This window comes from Molossus molossus, unplaced genomic scaffold (assembly GCF_014108415.1).
Source record: "Molossus molossus isolate mMolMol1 unplaced genomic scaffold, mMolMol1.p scaffold_m16_p_9, whole genome shotgun sequence".
NCBI classification, from domain to species: domain Eukaryota; kingdom Metazoa; phylum Chordata; class Mammalia; order Chiroptera; family Molossidae; genus Molossus; species Molossus molossus.
In genome coordinates this window covers 45290943-45313901 of record NW_023425403.1, presented here as the reverse complement: position 1 = coordinate 45313901, position 22959 = coordinate 45290943, and the positions used below count along the sequence as shown (strand labels likewise).

At 44.9% G+C, this 22959-nt stretch overlaps 1 protein-coding gene across 2 annotated transcripts in view; it reads right to left on the bottom strand.

Moving 5' to 3' along the window:
• The window catches only part of GPC6 (glypican 6), a 1055524-nt gene that overhangs the window by 6008 nt on the left and 1026557 nt on the right, over window positions 1-22959 (bottom strand). For both annotated transcript variants that reach the window (XM_036250295.1, XM_036250296.1), the window contains exon 7: window positions 10182-10318. In XM_036250295.1, the coding sequence (XP_036106188.1) occupies window positions 10182-10318 (137 nt within the window). The remainder of the gene's footprint in view (window positions 1-10181; window positions 10319-22959) is intronic.

Here is a 22959-nt window from a genome sequence, read left to right as displayed (position 1 = left end):
TCAGGAACCTTTTCTCCTTTCTGTGTATTCAAAGGGTAACTTTGGAGACAATGTGGAAACTTAAACTGAAAAACACAGCTGAACAAGACAATTGCCATTTTGTAAATCCACAGTACATCCTGAAGTCAAATCTATGGATGGCCAGGGAGTAGCCTGAAAGATCTATGGGAGTCCAGGTGAGCACCAGGACTCCTGGGCCCCTTTATTTGTTGCCTCTCATGTTTGATCTCTTTCTACGATGATCTTATGCTGCAAGAATGGATGCATCTTTGAGCTCATACTATTCTTCCCTTTATTAGGTTTTGCACCAGCTCTTTGGCATGACAGCATTCTAGTTTTGCACCCACATGGTCCGGGAGGCTACAGATAGCTCAGGTTCTGAGGCTGGATGCACATTTACCTGTGGCAGGGAGAGCCCAGGCATAAGGGCAAACAGGGCTGTCATCGTTTACCAATGTTTCGTGCTGTGGTGTGTGGCACCCACCAACAGTCAAGCACAGTCTCCCCATTTTGGTTGCTTCCTATTTTGCAGTAGTGTATATAGAGACTAACTCTTCAGCAATCTTGCAGAATTATTTTCCTTCAGATCTGCTATGGTCTGAACGTTTGTCCTTCCCCCCAATTCATATGTTGAAAACCTAATGCTCAAGGTGAGGCCCTTGGGATGTGACAAGGAGGAGCTGTCATGAGAGGGATTAGTGGTGCCCTCATAAAAGAGGCTCCAGAGAGCTAGCCTTGCCCCTTCCGCCGCCTGAGGACTCAGTGAGTCTGTGACCCAGAAGAGGGTCCTCACCTGACCATGCTGGTCTTGGACTTCCAGCCTCCAGAACCATGAGGAATACATTTATTTATAAGATACTCCATCTGTGGTGTTTTACTGTGGCAGTCAGAACTCACTAGACATCTCATTTCTAATTATTGATGTGGGCTTCCTAGGTCATATCCAGACATTATAGCTGATTAGGGTGGAGGCACCCCAAGGGGACTTAGGGGAGCTGATACAGTGACCCCTGTAGGCTCTGTGCTGGGTCCCTCCCTGGCAGAGTTGGCAGCCTCTGTCACCTGAAAGACATGAGACAAAGACTTGTCCCCACAGAAGTGTCCCACAGGCCAGCCACAGTGCCTGTCATTGCCCCCATGCAAGATCACCCCCTTCTGTTGAGCGGATGTTTCCAGAAAAACCCTGCTGATATCTGAATGTGCTGGCTAGGAGGAGAGACGTGTTCGCCAGGCAGTCTTCAGTATTTCTCATCAGCACGTTAATGCTAGTGTTGTTCTGATGAAAGGAGCTTCCTAGGGAGGGGACGGGACACACAACTCTCAAGACCTAATGGGATTAGTGAGTCAAACCCGAGAAGGGAGGCGCCTGTACGGAAGGTTGGCTTGCTGGTGGGGTGGGCACGAGTCCATTGGCAGCTGGGTCGGATGGGGAGAAGCAGGTGTCTAGGTGCGGGCCTGGGTTTGTGTTAGGGACGTGACACTTCCTCTGACGGCCTCAAGACACACTGTCAGATGGCGGAAGCAGTTTAGTTCTGTTTGTTGCCATAAATGAGCTCCATTCAATAAAGTTTCTATAGCAAGTTCTAATTCTACATATTTATTTCCCTTTGGTGGGTTTAAGAGTTGTAATGTGAAGTAGACATAATACTAATACCGGTCCAAAATGCCTTATCTGTGGTTCCAAAATGCAAAGGTCTCCGGAGTTCTTTTCCTGTAATTCATTGATTACCAAACTTGGATCTGATCAGAAGTGAGACTATCCAGAGCCCTCCTTCACCCCACTGAATGTAAATAGTAATACGTTTTGCTGCAGACATTTAATGTGTTTGATTGTGTGTTCCAGCCTTAGACTCCACAGGGAGTACCTACTAAAAGAGGTATGCTCTGTGATGATTTTCTAAAAAATCTAAACAATGCGGAATTCTGAGACACATGTGGTCCCAAGGATCTCAAATAAGAGATTGTGAACCTGTGGTACCCATAATTTCTCAGAAGCTTTCTTTAAAATCCAAGTGTTGCCCGGCTGGTATGGCTCAGTGGATTGAACGTCATCATCCCATGGACTGAGAGGTCCTGGTTCCATTCCTGGTCAAGACACGTGCCCCACGTCTGCTGTCTCTCTTTTTCTTTGTCTCTATCCACGACTGTACTGTGTGGCCCTCAGGCATGCCAGGCATCCCCAGGACCAGTGAGTAATGCACCTTGTTCTGCAATATTCCCGCCCTGACGGTTTCTTGCAAAAGTGCGGTGATCATAGTAAGAACCACGAGAGGGAACCCAGCTGCAGAAAGGGGCTCTGGTGGGGAAAATGTCTGTGGAACTGGCTGTGAGCGGTATGAGCTGGGGCCATGCAGCAGGCATTCCTAAATGGAGGTGATGCTCTCACAACCGATGGATACGAAGGGACCGGAAGTCTTTGTGTGTGGCTCGAGGGCATGCAGAACGGTGCAGGTGCTGGAAAACAGGATGGTAGTTCCTCAAAAAGTGCAACACGAAACTACCCATATGATCCAGCAATTCCACTTCTGGAATGATCATCCCAGAAGAATTGAAAGTATCTACTCGAACAGATATTTGTACAGCATGTTCACGGCAGCATTAGTCACCACAGCCAAAAGACGAAAGCAACACAGGTGTCTGTTGATGAATGAATGGATAAACAAAATGTAGCATATACATAGGATCCTTTCAGCCTTAAAAAGGAAGGAAATTCTGACACATGCTACTTCATGCATGAACCTTAATTAAAGACATGCTAAGTGAAATAAGCCTGTCACAAAAGGACAATTACTATATGATTTCACTTATATGAGGTGCCTGGAATAGTCAAATTCGTAAAAACAGAAAGTAGACTGTTGGTTGCAGGGGCTGGGGAGGGAGAGTTGGAGAAGTAGTGTTGAACGGGTGCAGAGTTTCGGTTTAGGAAGAAGAAAAAGTTCTGTGGGTGGATGGTGGTGATGGTGTACAGTAAATGAATGTACTTCATGAACTGTACTTAAAATTGGTTAAAATGGGTAATTTTAAGTTATGTATATGTTACCATAATTTAAAAAAATCTGTTTTAAGTATAACCTTCTAAAGTTCTTGCTATAGATTATTTTTGTCCCTTTCCATTTTTTTCTGACTAAGAAATATAGTCACTCAAATAAAGCATGCTGTAACTTTACGCTGTAAGTGAATTGAATTCTTGAAAACCCTTACGCTAGAGCTGTCTGTGGCATTAGGGACCGCAGAGAGATGTGACACTGGGGTGTGGTCAAAGGCACAGAGATGGACCGGGACACTGGAGATGTCTGAGACTCAGCCCTGTGATCACGGGCAAGTCACTTAGCTACTTCATACAATTATTTCATATGTTCATATGTATATAACACCTTATTTGTTTCATAAGCTGCCATTTTGAGTAAAAGTCTACGAAAATGCTTGAAAAATACAGCACACTATGCAATTCCAATGCAGTCTTATGAAAAAGAAGTTGTTAACAGAGCTCCCTCAAATGCCAAGCTTGTTTCTCAGGACTGGCTGACAGCAGCAGACTCTGGAGTTTCAAAGCGTAAATTCATGTAGAGGAAGGATTTCTGTGGCCTCCCTCCAGCTGGAGAACGTGTGGCAGGCAACGGCTCGAGAACTGGAGGACACACAGCTCCCTGGCTGCGGCAGTGAGCAGAAGCTACGGTCTTTGACTTGGCTTCTTAACTCCTTGGCAGGAGCTCCCCAAACCCATGCCTTCCTGGTAGAACTGGAGTCAGCAAACCACAGCATGGATAGGAAAGACGCCCCATGAGCCAGGTTTCAGGGCTGCGAGACTTAGACGGCAGCATGCTTCTCTCTCCTATTTGTAGCTACATTCTCACCTCCCACCGGTCAGCCTTCGTGGGGTCTTCCCTCCCGGGTGCAGAGCAGGGACGTGCCCGTGGAAGGACGCCAGGCTTCACAGTTGCCAGTTCTCTGCGCAGACTGATTTCCCACCTTCCCGAGGTGTTTCCTGGCTGGGTTTGCATCGGAGGCTTTGCGGTTCTTCAGCACACAGCTGGAGTGCTCTGGGACGTATCTTGCGATCAGACTAAGCCAATGTTGTCCTGCCAGATCTGCCCAGTCACTGCCTTTGACAGATCTCTCATCCTCATGCATCATTTCGTCCCTTTTCCCTCTGCTCAGACTTACCCAGTCATGACTTGCTATTTTCTTTGCTTAGTCAATTCACTCAGTGGCTGGTGACAGTGACTGATCTATTTTCTAATTTTTTTTTTTTTTTTACTTTTCCTATTTCTCCCAATGTACTGTGTTTACCTCCTGGCCTCGGGTAGGATTTCCCTGGGGTGGCACTTATTTCTGTGAGGATTCGCTGCCTTCAAAGACAGCAGAGGCTCCCTGCAAAAGCCCCATTTCCAAAGGATCCCCTTAATCCTCACCCCTCATCCAGCATCCTGGTCTCCTCCTCCCAGAGGGCTTTTTAAAGAAAGGACATAGTGATGGCTTACACACTAGCTTATGGAGGAAAAATGGGACGTGGTTTTGCCAATTTGATGGGGAGAGAGAGGAGTCTGAAAATAACAGAGTCAAGAAATGTGGAGACTGTAATGTGTATGTTCCATCATGAAGTCCACATGCTACTGGGACTTGCCTTTCAGACTGGCTTCCATTTGCTTTCTCTGGCCCCATCCCACAGTCTCCCACGCCCCTATCCTTTCAAACTCCCATGAGCATACAAAAAGAATCCCCCTGAAAAGAAAACAATCCTCAAGAAAGAAACAGATGATGTCACTGGACATGGCTGTCTCCCCCTAAAAGCAAGAATCTGCCTCTAGCGGAGCAGAAGGCAGAGCCTATATGAACACGAGGGCTTTATTTTTCCTTCTGCACCGCCTGACAAAGCTCTGAGCCGTATCTGCTAACCACATAAAAGTTTTATTTCCTTCCAAGCCTGCGCTCTCCTGCCTTCCATCTAATCACTCTCCTCTAGCTTGGGTGCAGACGGCTCGCTCCGGCCCCCGCTGGCCCAGAGCACCATCTCGGGGATGACGGATGACGGCAAATGCCTCCCCGGCTCTCTAGGTCTACCCTGGGAACTTTAGGAGACCTAGATTTGTAACCTGCACCACGACGCTTTAATTTTTTTCCCTTTGGCTTTCTAGATTATTATCGATTTTCCTCCCTTACTGACTAGCTTCCTTTCAGCCCCTATTTGTCTGCGTTGATTCAGAGTGCTGCCTTCTCCCGTTTCATCCAAAGCGCTGCTTAACCAAGTGAGCGATGGGAGGCGTGGAAGCCACGCTCCACGACGCACTTCCCTGCGGTCACTGAGCAAGCACCCCAGGGCGACTTTCTTGGGTGACGGATGGGGCCATGAATTCTGAGGAAAACTCTTTCTTAGCTATTCTGATAAAGTCGGATGTCGTTCCCTGTACTAACTACTATGGACTAAATTTGAGTGTCCTCTCCAAGAACCACGACGGAAGCCCCAGTCCCCGATGTGATGGTATTTGGAGAGGGGGCCTTTGGGAGGTCATTCGGTTTAGACAAGGTTGTGAGGGTGGAGCCCCCATGATGTGGCGACTGCTCTTAGAAGAAGAACTCAGAGTGCCCCTCTCTGTCACATAAGGCCACAGACCAAGAAGCGAGCTCTCCCCGGAACCCAGCCCTGCCGACACCTTGATCTTGGGCTGTTAGCCTATGAGAAATAAGCTTCTGTGTCAGCCGTCCAGTCTCTGGTATTTTTGTCACAGTGGCCTGAACTGACTAGGCCACTAATCGAATCAAGTACTGCCAGGGATTCAAAGGATTCATTGTGGCCCCCAGGGCCTCCCATTGGAGACCGGAGGTTTGTGTGGACAGCATCTTTGCAATGGTGAAGGCCGTGCTGTATTTCCAACTTCCAATGATCTCCTGATGCACAAGCATTGATGTGAAGCCCAAGCAATTCATCGTTAAGATGATTTCAACCTGGCTTGTGCCCCAACTATCCCTAGTGGGTGACGTTACAATTGAGCCACAGGACCTCCCTGGCCCGGCTGCTGTTGTTTTTAATATAAGAAAAGCCCCATTAAATAGAACACCCATGAAGACAAAGAGAAAATAACAAATTGCAATATGCTGTCTCAGGAATAAAAAGGGGAATAACATGTTGATAGGAGCTTAAAGTACAGCTGGCAGTAGAATACAGGAGCGCAAGTTCATCTGGATTTCAGGTCAACGATGGACCTTCTTTAGTATAGTGTGCTCCATTTGGAGTCCGAGGTTTTCATGTGCTGAACCTGGTAAACTCTGCCTTAGCGTCTTGCTACTCAAACTGTGGTCCCTAGACCAGCAACAACATCACCCTCTGGAAGCTTGTTGGAAATGCAGCATCTCGGGCCCAGCCCAGACTTCTTGAATCAGAACCTTCATTCTTAACAAGATGCCCAAGAATTTAGTCTGCACGTCAGTGATTGAGAAGCACTGTTTTAAAGTTCTAACCTATTTTTATGGACATGACTGCATTGGTTTCCAAACTGTCCCAATAGGTTGGAAAGGAAAGGGGAAGAGGGGTCCTCTTGATGACCTGAAGATTTAAACGTTAACAGGGTCATGTGCACATGGAGATTTTCTCCCACCAAAGGGCACAGTCTCCTCCTCTGTCCCACCACCTGTCTGCAGACTTGTTTAGCTATTACAGCAGAGTGGATCTGCCAGGATGGGTGAGGGTGTGGGCATGGGGACAAAGGTGGGTTCACATTCTGGGGGAGCCAGTGCTCACACACCCTTGACCATTATATCCACACAGCGAATCTCACCTGTGGCCGCCATAGCAGCCACATACATCCGTTGCCTGCTCTCTCTATTTCAAGTCATTTATTTCAACAGGTGCCATTCATTTAATAACAGCTATTTGGAAAAATAAAATAATCACTGGGATAAATGCACATATCCACTGTAGAAGTAATTTTGATTTCAGAAATGTTCAAATGTGAAATAAGTAAGTTTCTGAATCAAGGAAGTATGGTAAAGAGCTGTGGATCAGAAGTCATAAAATAATCAGGAGAAACATGGGCAATGGAAGACAGGCGGATCAGATACTCAGATCGATGGGGGGGCTGCAAGAACGGATGGGAGCTGAAGGATGGGCTGAGCGAGTCGGCTCCAGAAAACGAAGAGAGCAAGAATGTCTGGGTTGTCAGCAGTCTTCCCATGGGTTCGAGTATAACAACTCCAGACTGTGACCATCTCTATCAGTGCTAATAAGCATCTCTGTTCCATCTCCATTAACACTTGTCAATAGATTTAAAGCAAAGTTCGGGTTCTTTTATTTCAGCTGGATGATTAGAATAACCTTTCTTTCTTTTTTAAACGAGCATTCTTAAACACCTGTCATCTGAAAAGCTATACTTCAAAAGTAGGAAAAAATAGGTTATTATCTACTTTACAAATGGATTTTTCAACTTACAAAATAGTTCAGTAGCCCTGGCCAGGTTTCTCAGTGGTTAGAGCGTTGGCCTGCAGACCAGAGAGTTCCGGGTTCGGTTCCCGCTAAGGGCACATACCTCGACTGCAGTTTGTCCCGGGCCCCAACAGGGCCATGTGGGTGGCAGCTGGTTGATGTGTTTCTCTGACATTGACGTTTCTCTCTCTCTCTCCCCCCGCCCCCCGCTCTATCTGAAGATAAATGCAAAAATGTCCTCGAGTGAGGATAAAAAAAGAAAAAAGAAAAAAAATAGTTCAGGGAAATTCCTTTAAATGAAAAACTCTCAGGATTAATTAATATTTGAATGAGAAGAAACCCTCAATTAGATTTAATTCAACAAGTCTTTATTGGTTATCTACTTATTGTGCTGTTAAATATAAAGTTATAATATTAACATTCCATTCCAGTAGAAGAATTTAGAAAAAAAAGGAACTAAATGAAATGATCATTTTCAATAGGATTATAATTCAAGTCACATATATTTGATGGCCTCATCTTTTTAATAATATACTGGGTGAAATTCTGGAATGTTCTGCAAATGATTTTATTGCATTAAATTTGGTGATTTCCCTTACTTGCATAAAATCTTCCAAAGCCTTCCCATGGACCTCAAGATAAAATTAAAATCTGGCCCCTGAGCACTGTTCCAGGTGCTATTCCAGGACCACCTATCAGGTCCCTTCTGAAACCCACAGTCCCACAGTATGGTACTTGAAGTTCCAAAACCCACTGTCCTCTCTCCAACCACTGTGGCTTTTTATGGCATCGCCATGTTTAGCATTTAATTCACAGAGGGAATGAATGCTTCTAGATATCGCTGATGGAATGATGGTTTTAATGAACCCAAGCAGAGTTACTACATCTTTTACAGAGCTAAGGATCTGTTTCATTCGTTCTCCTACCCTGGGGAGGCTGTATTTCAGAGGCAGCACAGAGAAGTGAAAAGAATACTGGGCTAGGATTTGGGGATTTCGGCTGTCACCCTTGTTGGGTGGGTGATCTTGGCCTGATGGTTCCGTGTCTGTGCTCCTGAAGAGCACAGTGAGGACTTGGCTGCATCCTCCCGGCCACCTCTAGCTCTAACTTCAGTAATCTCTGTCTTCCCCATTCATTTTCTTGATGGAGTGTAGTTCCTTCCCCAAGCCATGCCTGCTGCCATTTAAAAAAATTTCCTTCTGTAAAAGTTGCATATGCACCAATATCCAACAACCTGTGTAACCATCCATGGGGAGGTAGTTCAAAACACAGCCTTTGTTTTAGCCAAGGACGGGCAACAGAGCAGCTCGAAAATCAACCAGGCCATTCGTTAGGCCATCTGGTAATCCTTCCAGTGTCTTCCTGTCCAGTCATTAGGAAAAGACACATTAGAGGCTGGTAGATCACAGCTGAATCTGATGGCCCATGATCTTCGTCCTAAAAGGCTGGACATTGGTAAACTACTAGGCATTTTTGAGGGGCATGTTGTTGATAGCACAGATATCTTTCTGCACCTCATGATCTAAGATCTGGGTATTGATATTTTGTGGCTACTTGAAATATTTTAGCTTTTTCTATAGCTGTCTAGTTTTCATGTTGCTAAGCTTTCCCTAGCACACGAATAATACGACAGCCAATAGATGCTAAAAATTGCAACTCTGCAGCGTCAGAAATAAGAACTAATGAGCATCTCACTGCACCCTGCTTACCTTCTGTAGTTTCTTCTGAACACAGTGTTCACGTACCTTCTTGTTGCCATTTGATCACAGCTGCTTCATACACCTGAAACTGCCCAATAAGGCTCCAGAACAGACCCCCCCTCTTAGTTTCTCCACCTGCTGGTCAATCCCCAAAGATTCCTTGGGGCCAAGCCACCAGCTGCTCTACCCACCTGCATCCTCGCTGGGGAGGGTCTGGGCAGACCTCTCTCCGGGTGTCCTGCCTTGCTTGCCAACTCCCAGCTAGCCAGTTCCCCCGTCCAACTTCTCCACCCTATGAAAATTCAGGCCAAGCCCATTTCTGGGCTGACTCAAGAAACAGAAATTGTGGTGATAGCACTGGGCAGCAGAGCGGCAGGGTGAAAACAGAGCCATCTCTCATCAGGAGATTCCAGTGGGATTTTCCAAGGCACAGGACCTACAAGAACTCTTTCCTGATTGGCCCTCACTCATTCTGTTTTTCTCTTATCCTTTCTTTTTTTGTGTGTGGTACGTGCCCCTAGCAGGAACCGAACCCGGGACTCTCTGGTCTGCAGGCCGATGCTCAACCGCTGAGCCAAACTGGCCAGGGCTCTCTTCCCCTTTCAATGAACACTTCAAAAAAAAAAAACTTTCCTCTCCAAGGGTGAAACAAACTTCAAGTTGAATTTTCACTTCCTGTTTAACTTGAGATGGAAAAAACCCAGCAAGCCGTGCAAATTTAAGTAGGGATAAAAATAGCTCCGCTATCTTAAAGTCATTAAGTGAACATAAAAGGCTCTTCGTGATCTCAGGATATCCATAACCTGGCATCTGTCACCGTGCCTCCATCCTCATCCGGAGGCAAGGTGTTCAGAACAAGGATTCCACGCTTAATGGCACCTTGAGAGTCAGTGCTCCCAGGTGCCCATCAAACCTGTCACTCTGCACAGCTGTCGCTAAGTAACGACTTGTCCCCTCCACCCTCCATTGCTTTCTGCATAAACAGGTCTGCGGAGTTGTGCCAGGTGTGCCTTCCGGAGCTGGGTGTGCAGAGCCCCGTCCGGGAACACTGAGTCACCCCTCACCTGGCTTTGCTGTGCCCGTTCCAGCATTCCTCTTCGTTGGATGTGCCTGCTGTCACGCTCTCATCCTTGCAGATGGTGTAGGGCAACGCTGACCAGACCTTTTTAGAGAGCTTCAGTTTCTCTTTTATGTCTGTGACCTGATCAAGAAAGCAAGGGAAGACAGTGACTACTCTCCCCAAGTGTTGTCCGTTTCTGCACAAGGACACAACGCGGGCGAAGGCGAGAGAGCCTGTGATGGGACAAGCACAAACTCTTTCTCACTTTTAGGAGAGAGACAGGATTTATTGTCAGGAGAGCCTCACCCCCTCCTCCCTCAGTCTTGTGCTAGCTTCTGGCAGAGAGTTCTCAGGTAATTGCTTTCTGTTTTGCATCTTTTCTGTCTTCCAATCCTTTAAATTAAAAACTTATGAAGCATCTCAACTGGCTTCAGGTCCCTCTCCAAATAGGAGAAGTAGGCATACCTTACTGCAAACACCCCAAACATATTCTTTAGAATTCATTTGCCTGCATGTCAGATAAATGCACCTAAAAATGCACCATGAGATAAAACGTCTTTCCCAATGGTCTGCTTGTTTCTGCAAGAAATACATATTGTCACTAATTCAGCTGCAGGTAACCTCTGCTCTTGACTAATTGACAGGCCCATGTAGCACACACTTGGATGGTGAGCAGCAACCCAAGCCCACATCCAAAGAGAAAAACATTATTCCAAATACAGGTAAGTGTAAAATCGACAGCCCTTTGGATGGATGGCCAGGAGAAGCTTAGTGACATCATCTATAGTGTTTTCAGGGTCAGCACTGATTGTGCACCTGGGGATAGGGTAGGGAGAGAAATTCAATCTCATTTTGGTTCCATAATTAACATCTAGAGTCATGCAGTCACAACCTTGACTTCCTGTTCTACCTACATGAACACTGGGAAAGTCTACAGACATTTGAACTGCATCTGCTATAGGTTAAAGTATGCCCCCCTCCCCCGAGTTTGTATGCTGAAATCCTAACCCTCAGCTCCTCAGAATGTGATTTTATTTGAAGACACTGTCTTTACAAAGTTGAGGAAGTTTAAAATGAGGTCATTAGTTTGTCCCAATCCAAGACGACTGGTGTTCTTACTAAAAGGCGAAAGGTGGACACAGAGACGTGCATACAGAGAGGACAGTGTGAGGAGACAAAGACGTCTGTCTACAAGCCACGGGAAAATGCTGGAAAAGACCCTTCCCCACTGCCTTCAGGAGGAAACACCCCTGCTGACATCTTGATTTTGAACTTCTAACTTCTGAACTGGGAGACAAAACATTCTGTGTTTTAAGCCACCCAGTGGGACAGTGTTATGACAGTCCTAGCAAATTTATACAGCATCCTAGAAGGGAGAGCCACCAAGACTTAATGGCGTTATTGTACATTTGAGATCAATAGCCTTTGGACACAAGCATTCTATGTTCACTGTGGATGGAGCATAGACTTAAGAAACAAATGCAGAAGATCTTTTCTCAGGTGTAAAGTGAACGCAAAGAAATAAAAGACTCTGATAGTTGATTCCGGCTCCAGTTATGTTTCTCAGTAGTTCGGGAATAATAGTCCCTTGGCCCTTCTTACGTGTGACTCTGATGATGACCGAGGCATCAGTACTGAGCATCCTCTGCTCACCTGTCAGGTGCTGAAGTGACTGGAATGCTGACTCAGAGAACCTGCTACCTGTCTTTGAAGAGTGTGATGTTACTTTTGCTTTAGAGTGTGGAAAAAAAAATTCCACGAGTCATGACATTCCAAGACGTAGCTCACACACAGGAAATGTTTACGATAGCCTGAAACCGACACCCGTGGAGTCCCCCTGTCCTGCGACCGTGGCCCTTCCAGCTGTCCTTCCAGCCTCTCCAACTGGGTAGGAAGTTTGCACTAAAAGCCTGTCCTCTTCTGCCCACCCCCCTAGGCGCAGATGCCTGTGCGTGTTGTTTTCATTTATTTTTGTTTTGAAGATGAGTGGCACTTCTGGATCGATGGCACATAGATGGATGGACATTCTGTTTCTCAATGACAAAAAACCCAACCCCTGAGATACCAACTAATAGATGTTAAAGAATGATAGTTAGAAAAATCACCGTTCTGCAAACACCACAGTAACAATGGATCTCAGCAAGTATCCTCAATAGATGCTGCTGTGGGCACCCCACAAAAGATGTTGGAGTCGTAACCACCAGTACCTGTGAATGTGACCTTAATAGGAAATAGGATCGTTAGAGATGATCGAGTTAAAGTGGGGTCCTGAGGGTGGGCCCTAATCCAATATGAATGTGTCCTTATAAAAAGGGAACATTGGACACAAAGACTGAGAAGCAAGGAGAAGACCGTGTGAAGATGACAGCAGAGCTGGGGAGGTGCATCTGCCGGCCAAGGGGCTCCAAGGATTGCCCGCAAAGCACCAGAAGCTGGGGAGTGGCCTGCAGCAGGTTCTCCCTCCCAGCTTCAGAAGAGACCATCCCTGCAGACACCTTGATCTCAGACCTCAAGACTTCAGACTGTGAGACATTCAGTTCCTGTCATCGTAAGCCACCAGTTGGTGGTACTTTGCTGCAGGAGTCCTAGCACGCTAGGATGGACACAAAAATGCTGGGTTTGATGGAGAACAGGGTATTTACACAATCTCAACGTATTCCCCCCAGATTATCATTTATTTATTTATTTATTCATTTAATTTTTTTATCCTCCCTCGAGGACACTTGCACATTCATTTTCAGATAGAACGAGAGGGGGAGAGGGAGGAAGAGAGAGAGAGAAACATCGATGTGAGAGAGACACATCGACTGGCTGCCACCCACACGACCCCAACCAGGGCGGAAGACAAACCGCAACCGAGGTACGTGCCCTTAGCGGGAAGCAAACCCGGGTCTCTCTGGACCACTGGCTGATGCTCCAACCGCTGAGCCAAACTGGCCACCCCCCCACTGGAAAAATTATTATTACAAAGGGAATACTGGTCATTTTACAGTGCAAAAAACAACCTGTCAGGTCCCCGCCTTGCCCAAGCGACCGAAGCAACAGGACGAATTGATATTGTGCACCTCCTGACGCCATGTGACAAGAAGGACACGTCGCTTCTGCAGCCAAAATTCATAACCTGAATCCAATTATGAGGACATGTCACACAGACCCACACTGAGGGGCCTTCTGTATAGCAGCTGGCCTGTACTCCTCGAAATATCGGTCAGAAAAGACAAAGAAAGGCTGAGAAGTTTCTGGATGAAGGACAGTAAGAGAAAACGCAGCACATGGTTCTGAATTGGGTGCTAGATCGTAGAATAATCTCCTCAAAGGACATGACGTGAATAATAACTCCATTTAAATAGTATTGTATTGGTGTTAAATTTCCAGAATTTTAAATTATACTGCGGTAATATAGAAGAATGTCATCTTCTTAGGAGATGCATGCTAAAGTATTTAGAATTAAAGGATTATGATATCCACAATGTACTCTAGAATGTTTTAATAATAATAATAATAATAAATACTTAGATTATAGAGCAAGAAAGAAAACAAATGTGGCAATTTTTTTAAATCCTCACTTGATAGTTTTCCATTGATTTTCAGACAGAATGAGAGGAAAGAAGGGAGGGAGAGAGAGAGAGAGAAACAGCAACGTGAGAGAGACACATCAATTGGTTGCCTCCCACATGACCCGACCAGGGCCGGGGATCGAACTGCAACCAAGGTACATGCCCTTAACTGGAATCAAACCAGAGACTCTTTGGTCCACAGGCCAATGCTCTAACTGCTGAATCAGACTGGCCAGGGAAAATGTGACACATTTTTAATAATTAGTGAACCTAGATGGAGGTATATACTTTTTTAAAATTAAATTATTGGTGAGTTTGAATCTCAAAATTCAGTCTGTCAGAAATAAAGTCTCTCACATTCGATTTGTTCAGCGTTGGTGTCCTTGACCTTCAGGCTTGGCTGCCACGGCTAGGACACTCATTCTCACTGTTCTCAAACACAGAGCCCAGAGAAGAACCAGGTGCCACGTATTATAACTAATTCAGGAAACTATCACCAGCTTCAGCAAGGGACTATGGTAAGGTTTTTTCTGTCCCGTTATAAAGTATACCAGGAGTAAGCATCCCTTTTCTGATTATTTCATAACTAAATTCCCACCTCTATGCTGTGGGGATCTGAACCAAAGATGTATTTTTTGAGACACAGAGAAAGAATAACATTGCATGATGTTGCATAGTATCTCTTCTTTTATTATTTGCAAAGTTTAATTATGTTGAGCTGTTCATTCTTTAACTCAAACTCAAGGATTGTGTCTTTCAAGGTGTGCTCTCTGTCTCCAAGTTAGATTTATATTCAACAGTGTGTCCCACAGTGGCCTGTTCATAATTCTAAGTACTGATCACCCCAAACTTATGACTGGCTTACGTTTCTGATTTGCTCTTAGGTCACATGCTTCTTGATGCAACATTAAGGTTTTAACTTGTCTCAGCGCTTAGTGTGGGTCAGGTGACCATTATCTCAGTTTGCCTGGGACAGAGGGGATAGTAGGACACGGACTGTCAGTGTTGAAATTGCAGAGTCCTGGGCAAACCAGGTCAAGTTGGTCACCCATGTTTCTGCACACAGTAGGTTCTTAATAAATGTTGATTGAGAAAATGGATTTAATTGTCCCACTCTATTACCAGGTCACAGACAATATTGATAACACAAAACAGTTGGGGTCACACAATGTGCACTCTTGTGTCAGAGGGGGCGAGGGGAGTTATACAGCTAATGAGGATGTGGGTCCCCTCTGCTGGTCACCACAGCGCTGTTTGCAAGCAGGCTGTGTGCACCCTGGCAGCTCAGCAGCCAGGCATTTTCACTGTGCAATTGAAGGAGACGGGAGAGATGTAAATGCTGTTTTAACATTCTGCACGGAAACACTGGCCAATTCACTTTCCGAATGGGATGGTGATGCAGACAGTTGGAGAACACGGACACTGTTAGCTCCAGGACAGGAACGAGCCTTTGATTTTAAAGAACATCAGAAAGACTGCAGTTTCAAAAAAGTTTTTTAATTTTCACACTGTTTAGAAATATTTTCTATTATTTTTCTTTCTGAGTAATATATGGGACTCCTTTGCTGTAGCTCCAGACCTGAGTTGGTTTTTGTTTTTGTTTTTTGTTTTTCCTGGAAACTCTGTGTGCACACTAGTGAGCTAAGCTTTATGTTAACAAGCATCCTTAGTACAAATGTCTTACTGATAATAACCGGGTTCTAATTCATTAATAATGCAAACCTGATGGGAACGAAGACCTGAGATCAGATATGGAATTTACAATTTCTTCTGTTTCCCAAATGAGCTATTCAAGGACAAATTAACTTTCTCCAATACTTTTGAATAATATTTACCCTTTTTTTCATATTTTATACTCCAGTATTAAATACTGTAAGGTCGGTGATACCCAAGTATTAAATATTTTTCATTTATGCCACTGGGAGATTCTGGGAGTTAAACAACTTCTGTTAAGCCATAGGACTCAGATCCAAAGAAATGTTGGGGTCCACAGGGAAGAGATGAGCCTCTTTTTAGAATTTATCTGGAGTTTATTCTAATTTCTGACAGTTTCAGCTACAGCTTCAGAAGAGACATCACTCTCAGTTAAGGCCTGTCGAAGGGTCCTGAGGACTTGACTCTAGGAAGACAGCGGTACCATCTTCATCCCCATTCTTACAGAATTATAAACTAGACGCAAGAGGAAGGAAACTGACATGGTGGAGGGATTGCTGAAAACAAAGGCATTAGCAAAAACAAAGCAGAAAACTGTCCAAAGACTGCTGTCTGACAACCTCATTTAAAAAGTCATCTTGTCCCAAATACCTAACCTGCATCTCATCAAGCTACTGATTTAACTTCCAGTTTATAGGAAATACTGGGGATAGAGGCATAAGCCAACGCCATCAATAAATGATCGAACACACCCAGTAAGGGGGATAGTGTGTAAAACAACTGGCCTAATTCTTCAAAAGTGGGGGGCGGGGAAGATTGCCGTAAATGAAGAGAGACTCTAAAAGCATTACAAACCAAATGCTAATGAACTGAATCTGAGATTTGGAGACCTGTCTCCAGCTATAAGAGTGAGTTTTGAGGTAACAGGGAAAATTTTGAATATAAATAGACGTATTTATTCCATTGTATGTATGCACCACTTCTTCTTTATCCATTTGTCTACTGATGGACACTTGGGGGCTTCCATGTCTTGGCTATTGTAAATAAGGCTGCAATGAACAAGTAGGTGATATTATTGAATTTCTGTTAATATTCTTATGTGTAATCATGGCCTTGTGGTTGCATAAGAGACAGATAGTCCTTGCTTTTAGGAAATTCATGCTGAGATATTTAGGAATAAAGTGCTTTGTCTTTTACTTACTTGAAAATAGCAAAAAAATAAAAATAAAGTCAACCATTACTGAGTGTACACAAGAGGTATATGAATGTTCATTTTATTGCTTTTTCAACCATCTTAGTATTTTTTTGAAAAAGTTAAAAATAATGAAAAGTTGTGGGAAAAGGAGACTGTTGTCAGGGCCCACGGTGTTTAGGGACTTTGCTGGATTCAGCCCAGGTCAGTCACTGACTTAAAGTATTTGGGGCTGACTGTGCGCTTTCGTTGAGCTAAGGCACTCGAATTCTTTTCTTAAAAGTTAATTTATCAGTTACAGTTGACATACATTATTATATTAATTTCAGGTGTACAACATAGTGATTAGACATTTATATGCCTTATGACGGGATCACCTTGGTAAGTCTAGAGCCATCTGCCACCTACATCGTTATGACAATATTATTGACTCTATTCCCTATGCTGTACTTGACATCCCTGTGACCACTTTTATAACTGGCAATTAGTTCTTCTTAATCCCTTTCACCTTTTCACCCATCTCCCAACACCCCTGTCATCAATTTGTTCTCTATCAATGAGTTTATTTTTGTTTTGTTTATTTATTTATTTTTTAGATGCCACATACAAGTGAAGTCACAGGGTATTTGTCTTTCTCTGTCTGACTTATTTCTCTTAGCATAATACCCTCTATGTCCAACCATGTTTTCACAAGTGGTAAGATTTCATTCTTTTTTATGGTTGAGTAATATCCATTGTATATATGCACTGCTTCTTCTTCACCTGTTTGTCTACTGATGGACACTTGTGTTGCTTCCATATCTTGCTTATTGTAAATAACGTTGCAATGAACAAAGGGGTGCACATATCTTTACGAATTAGTGATTTGGATTTCTTCAGAGAAATACCCAGAAGAGGAATTGCTGAGTCACGTGGTAGTTTTATTTTTAATTTTTTGAGGAACCTCCGTGCTGTTTTCCACAGTGGCTACACCAGTCTGCAAACCCACTGACATTGCATGAGGGTTCCCTTTTCTCCACATCCTTTCCAGCACTTGTTGTTTGTTCATTTATTGATGCTAGTCATTCTGACAGGTGTGAGGGGATATCTCACTGTGGTTTCAATGTGTATTTCTCTGACGATGAGTGACATTGAGCACCTTTTCTTCTGTCTATTGTAAGGTGCTCACATTCAATCTTCAAAACTGGGTGTGTCTGAAGTAGTGCCATCATACCCTCTTTGCCGCTGGGAAATGGGAAGCTTAGAGAGCTGGAAAAACTTGCCGTGCCTCTGCTGAAGGGTGGAGATGAGATTCAAATTCAAATGCAGACCTCAGAACTACTACTCTTAACCACTAGGCTTAACACGGACATTGCCTACAGCATGGTCTCCGAAGCAAGCGTGTTGAGTTGGGGTTGGGGTGTGTATATTCCTGGGGTGTGTAAGATGAGTCAACGTGATTCAGTAAGAAAACATTAGAACTTCTATTTTTACTTATTTATTTATTTTTTGGCTAAATTATGAATTTAATTTCGATTTCTCCTTTTAAAAGCCAGAGGGTAAGAAATTTCACTTTGTGGAAAGTCATCTTATTAGAAATACATGAAGTGCACTTGATACAAGAAAATCAGTTTCCTGGTCCCACCAGTGAGGCTGACACACTCTCTCTATTCCCTCAAACGAAGGTTTGGTTCAATTTCCCTTAAATTTAGATCCAGATGATCTCAATTCAGGAAGGTCTGGGTAACTCTTTCCAAAAACTACAGTGAAGAAGCTGAACTTAACATCTGGGCCCTCCCAAGCAACAGCTCATTAGAAAAAATTACCTTGCTCCCACAGGGCCCTGTCTTGGCTGGTTGCTAGGCACCCGCAGTTCTTACTGGCAGTGGGGAGAGGCCCACAGCGGTGGGGCACAGGCCCCAAGCCCTGTCACTTGCAACCTCAGCCGTGGACCAGAAGACATTTCCGTATCAGACTAGAGAGTTCTGGTATGAAAAAACAAACTTAAATCCCGACACCCTTTGGTGGATCCAGGGTTCTGCTTCCACAGATTTGACTAGCTCTTAGTCTTGTGTTTCTTAACGTCACGAAACACGTTGAACTTCCAGCTTCTTGAGCTGCTATCAAAGCAAGTTTCCATGAGACAGTTTCCATAAACAACTGCTCACAGGAGATGTTGTGCCTTCGAACAGTATCTTGTCAGAAGAGAGGGCAGGCTGTGGTACCAGACTTCCTACCACCTCTCTCTGCTGGAATAGTAATGCTCAGTTTAATCTAAGTAAACAAGTAACTGATAAAAGAAGTGTTATCCACTCCGGCCCTGAACCTCTCCCTTCTTATTCGTCTCAGGACTCCTTTTTATGCCTCAAGGACAAGAATGTAAGCAGACTCCCAAATAGAAAGGTAAACATGACCCAGCCATTTGAAAAGACCTCATTAATTTGAAAATCATAAGCAAAAAGCTATGGTCCTCCCATCTCTCAGCTGACCCTCCTTCCCACTTATTTAATCTATGTACAGATTTATATGCCTCTTAATCAGTCCATATGGCAGTGGCTGCTTCTCAATTATCTCGTGGAAAGACTAAGACTTTCAGAGTGGAAAGGGGCTCACAGTGCACCTCCCTTTGCCCTCATTCGCTTGCTCCTGCCGTATCGACATCTATCACAGTTCAGATGTGCTAAATGCATTTATGGATTAGATTATGTAGTTTTTACTAACTCATTAAATGGATGAATGACTTAAAGTGGCTTTGCAAAGAATGTTTGACTTTCTTTCATTTCGAACAGTGCAAGCACACATGAGCAACATGCAATGGCAGGCGTAAGTTCCCTCACTCTCAATACGCCAGCACCACTGCAAAGCAAAAATAATCAAGATTCTTTGCTTCATCTCATTCTTCAAAAGTTCCTAATTTTGCATAACTTCACAAGGCACAGAATGTACCTTCAGTAGTGCTTGTATATAATTTATGCATAAACAGTTAGAAGTACACAGGGAGTCCATGATTCTGGTGTTTTGCTGATAGAGATATGAGATCAGAACATTTTGGAGTCCACTAGTCTATAGCACAGGCACTGATACAATACACACACACACACACACACACACACACACACACATATTTTTAATCCTCACCTGAGGATATTTTTCCATGTATCTATCATTAGATAGAGTGGGGGGCGGGGGTGGAGAGAGATTGATGTGAGAGTGACACATTGATTGGCTGCCTCCCGCATGACCCTGACCAGGGCTGAGGACCGAACTGAAACCAAGGTACGTGCCCTTGACCAGAATCGAACCCACAATTCTTTGGTCCATGGGGCTGATGCTCTAACCGCTGAGCCAAACTGGCCAGGGCTAATACAATATATTTTGAATCAGTACTTAGCAAGCAAAAGCTTCCAGTGAAATTCAGTTAATGAGATAGGGAAGTGCATTATGACGTAGAAAAAGTTCCAATACATTGGTTAAATAAGAAAAAGGCTTGTGTTCATTCCTTAAACATGTCTTACTTCTAATAATTGAGGCTTCATGCTACATCTGGGGACACAAATATGGGCAGACGTAGTCACTGCCCTTGAAGTGTCCCTAGTTCCCTGTCTAGGACTGTTAAACAGAGATGGAGCAAATATGACAGTCATGGGCAAGCCAAGAGGAGCGCTGATATTAACTTGTCTGGAAATTTCCTTTCTGGGGAAAACCTTACTCCCTCTCAAGCAAATCGGGCTTTGCTGATAGTCCCTCCTGGTGGCCTCTGAACTCTGCCACGAGGACAACTAAGAAGCTGCATAATTAGTTGTTTTTATCCAGAGGGATTAAAAACAAAAAATGCATCATGGCCGCCCAAGTTGTCACCTCTTAGCAGTGGGATAACTTCATCCACGAAGCACCCGTCCCGGCCAGCTACCACTCTGGTCCTCAGCTTCTCTCTCTCCTGACACCCAGGTGTATCTGCTCCATATCGGAGGCTTGGTCAATAGCACTGTACGTGTCCCAAGTGCTTGGGAAATATTTGTTGAATGAATACATACTTGAATAGCATTGCTGATGATCTGCTAAAGGAAGTCAGATTTCACTAACGACTGATATCTGCCAGCTACCGTCTCCTGGCCTTCCCTTTGGAGACTTAGGAAAGACCTGGACAAATTCTGCAGGCATTCCAACAAAAGTACTTTCCCTTGACCTGACTATCCCTGGGTATTTTCAGATGATCCCTTCCGATTCTCTAATCAGGACTCTAATCTCCTGTCCTCTCGCACGTCATTCCAGGTGTAATTTACACAGGTATGATGGGAGAGCCTTGGAGGTCTCAAAGGTAATCTTGGCTTGGAGAAAAACCATGAGAATTGAGCTAAAAATGGAGTGAATCCCATTTAAACAACCTTTACAATCCTTATAAAGGCATACTGTTTCTAGTACCTTCCCTTTGGATTTCCACCAGGTGACCTGTTAAATTCTGATTCGGGGTGTCTTTGAACTGTCACTACCTTGGTCTCCTCTGTGGGTCCTTTGAGGGAGCATGTTTGACCTCCTCCGAGAGGCTTTGCCCATGGCCTGCCCCCGAGACCCCAAGTCCATCCACCCTGGACTTTTATGTGCTTGGATCTTCCCTGTGAAGTGTGAGCAGTGAATTGTGGGAAGGCACCTGCTGTCCTCCCCATCACTCAGGACCAGGACCACTGCCCTGGCCACCAGCTGTGTGTACCTGGCGACACGCCTTATTTGCCTATTTCATGTATATGAAAACATAACGTGACCGGATGTAAGTAATATATACCATATCTTTAGAAAAAAGGATTCATATTTAAAGGGCTATATACTAAATAATACATATAGAAGGAAAAAAAAACAATGTGAGTATTTACTAGGCTGAAGGTCACTTATTAGCTTCTGCAAACAATCTGTTTGAAGAAGCAGAGGCAGCCTCCTTTGTTCCTCATGGACAGGCCACTCCACCTGGTCCAGGTAAGGGACATCCTTTGTTCCTCATGGACAGGGCACTCCACCTGGTCCAGGTAAGGGACATCCTTTGTTCCTCATGGACAGGGCACTCTACCTGGTCCAGGTGAGGGACATCCTTTGTTCCTCATGGACAATGCCAACTCCAATCTGGTCCAGGTAAGGTACATCCTTATTCCTCAAAATGGACAGGGCCACTTCCACCTGGTCAGGTGAGGGACATCCTTTGTTCCTCATGGAACAGGGCACTCCACCTGGTCCAGGTAAGGGACATCCTTTGTTCCTCATGGACAGGGCACTCCACCTGGTCCAGGTGAGGGACATCCTTTGTTCCTCATAGGACAGGGCACTCCACCTGGTCCAGGTGAGGGACACATCCTTTGTTTCCTCATGGACAGGGCACTCCACCTGGTCCAGGTAAGGGACATCCTTTGTTCCTCATGGACAGGGCACTCCACCTGGTTCCAGGTGAGGGACATCCTTGATTCCTCATGGACAGGGCACTCCACCTGGTCCAGGTGAGGACATCCTTTGTTCCTCAGGGACAGGGCACTCCACCTGGTCCGGTGAGGGACATCCTTTGTTCCTCATGGACAGGGCACTCCACCTGGTCCAGGTGAGGGACATCCTTTGTTCCTCATGGACAGGGCACTCCACCTGGTCCAGGTGAGGGACATCCTTTGTTCCTCATGGACAGGGCACTCCACCTGGTCCAGGTAAGGGACATCCTTTGTTCCTCATGGACAGGGCACTCCACCTGGTCCAGGTAAGGGACATCCTTTGTTCCTCATGGACAGGGCACTCCACCTGGTCCAGGTAAGGGACATCCTTTGTTCCTCATGGACAGGGCACTCTACCTGGTCCCGGTAAGGGACATGCTCAATCACAATACCATTTGTGCCACCTGAGAGTTTATTAATCCAGTTTTAAAGACAGTGACCTCATGCAACTTCCTCCAGAGCAGCACCGAGTCCTTCAGCTCACTGTGTGTACCTGCATTAGAATTCACATCACACGTACTCCTTCATGATCAAACAGGCCTGTGTTTATACCCGTGGCACTCACAGTGAGCGAGAAAACAGACAGACGGTCTGGAGGACTTACAGTTCCGAAGTCTCCGAGGGAATACTCCTCCTTCCGTGAACATAATCGGCCCCATCTGCTTATGCAAGTAGGGGCTGCTAACGCCATTAGCTCAACGAGGAAGCCGAGACACATGGCTCAGCCTGCTGGCTCCATCGATGCTGAAGCCCGAGAGGCACCAAGTGTCCCACCCACGAGAATGTGTTCTGCATTCACTTGGAGTTTGTGAAGACCTTTGATGTTATTTTTCATGTTTCAGATTGTCCCTGCCTACAGCGTAATGTTTGGGTGGGTTCTGGAATGCTTGGATACATCACTTATAGCATATTTTCTTTCAGGAACCTTCTAAATAAGTC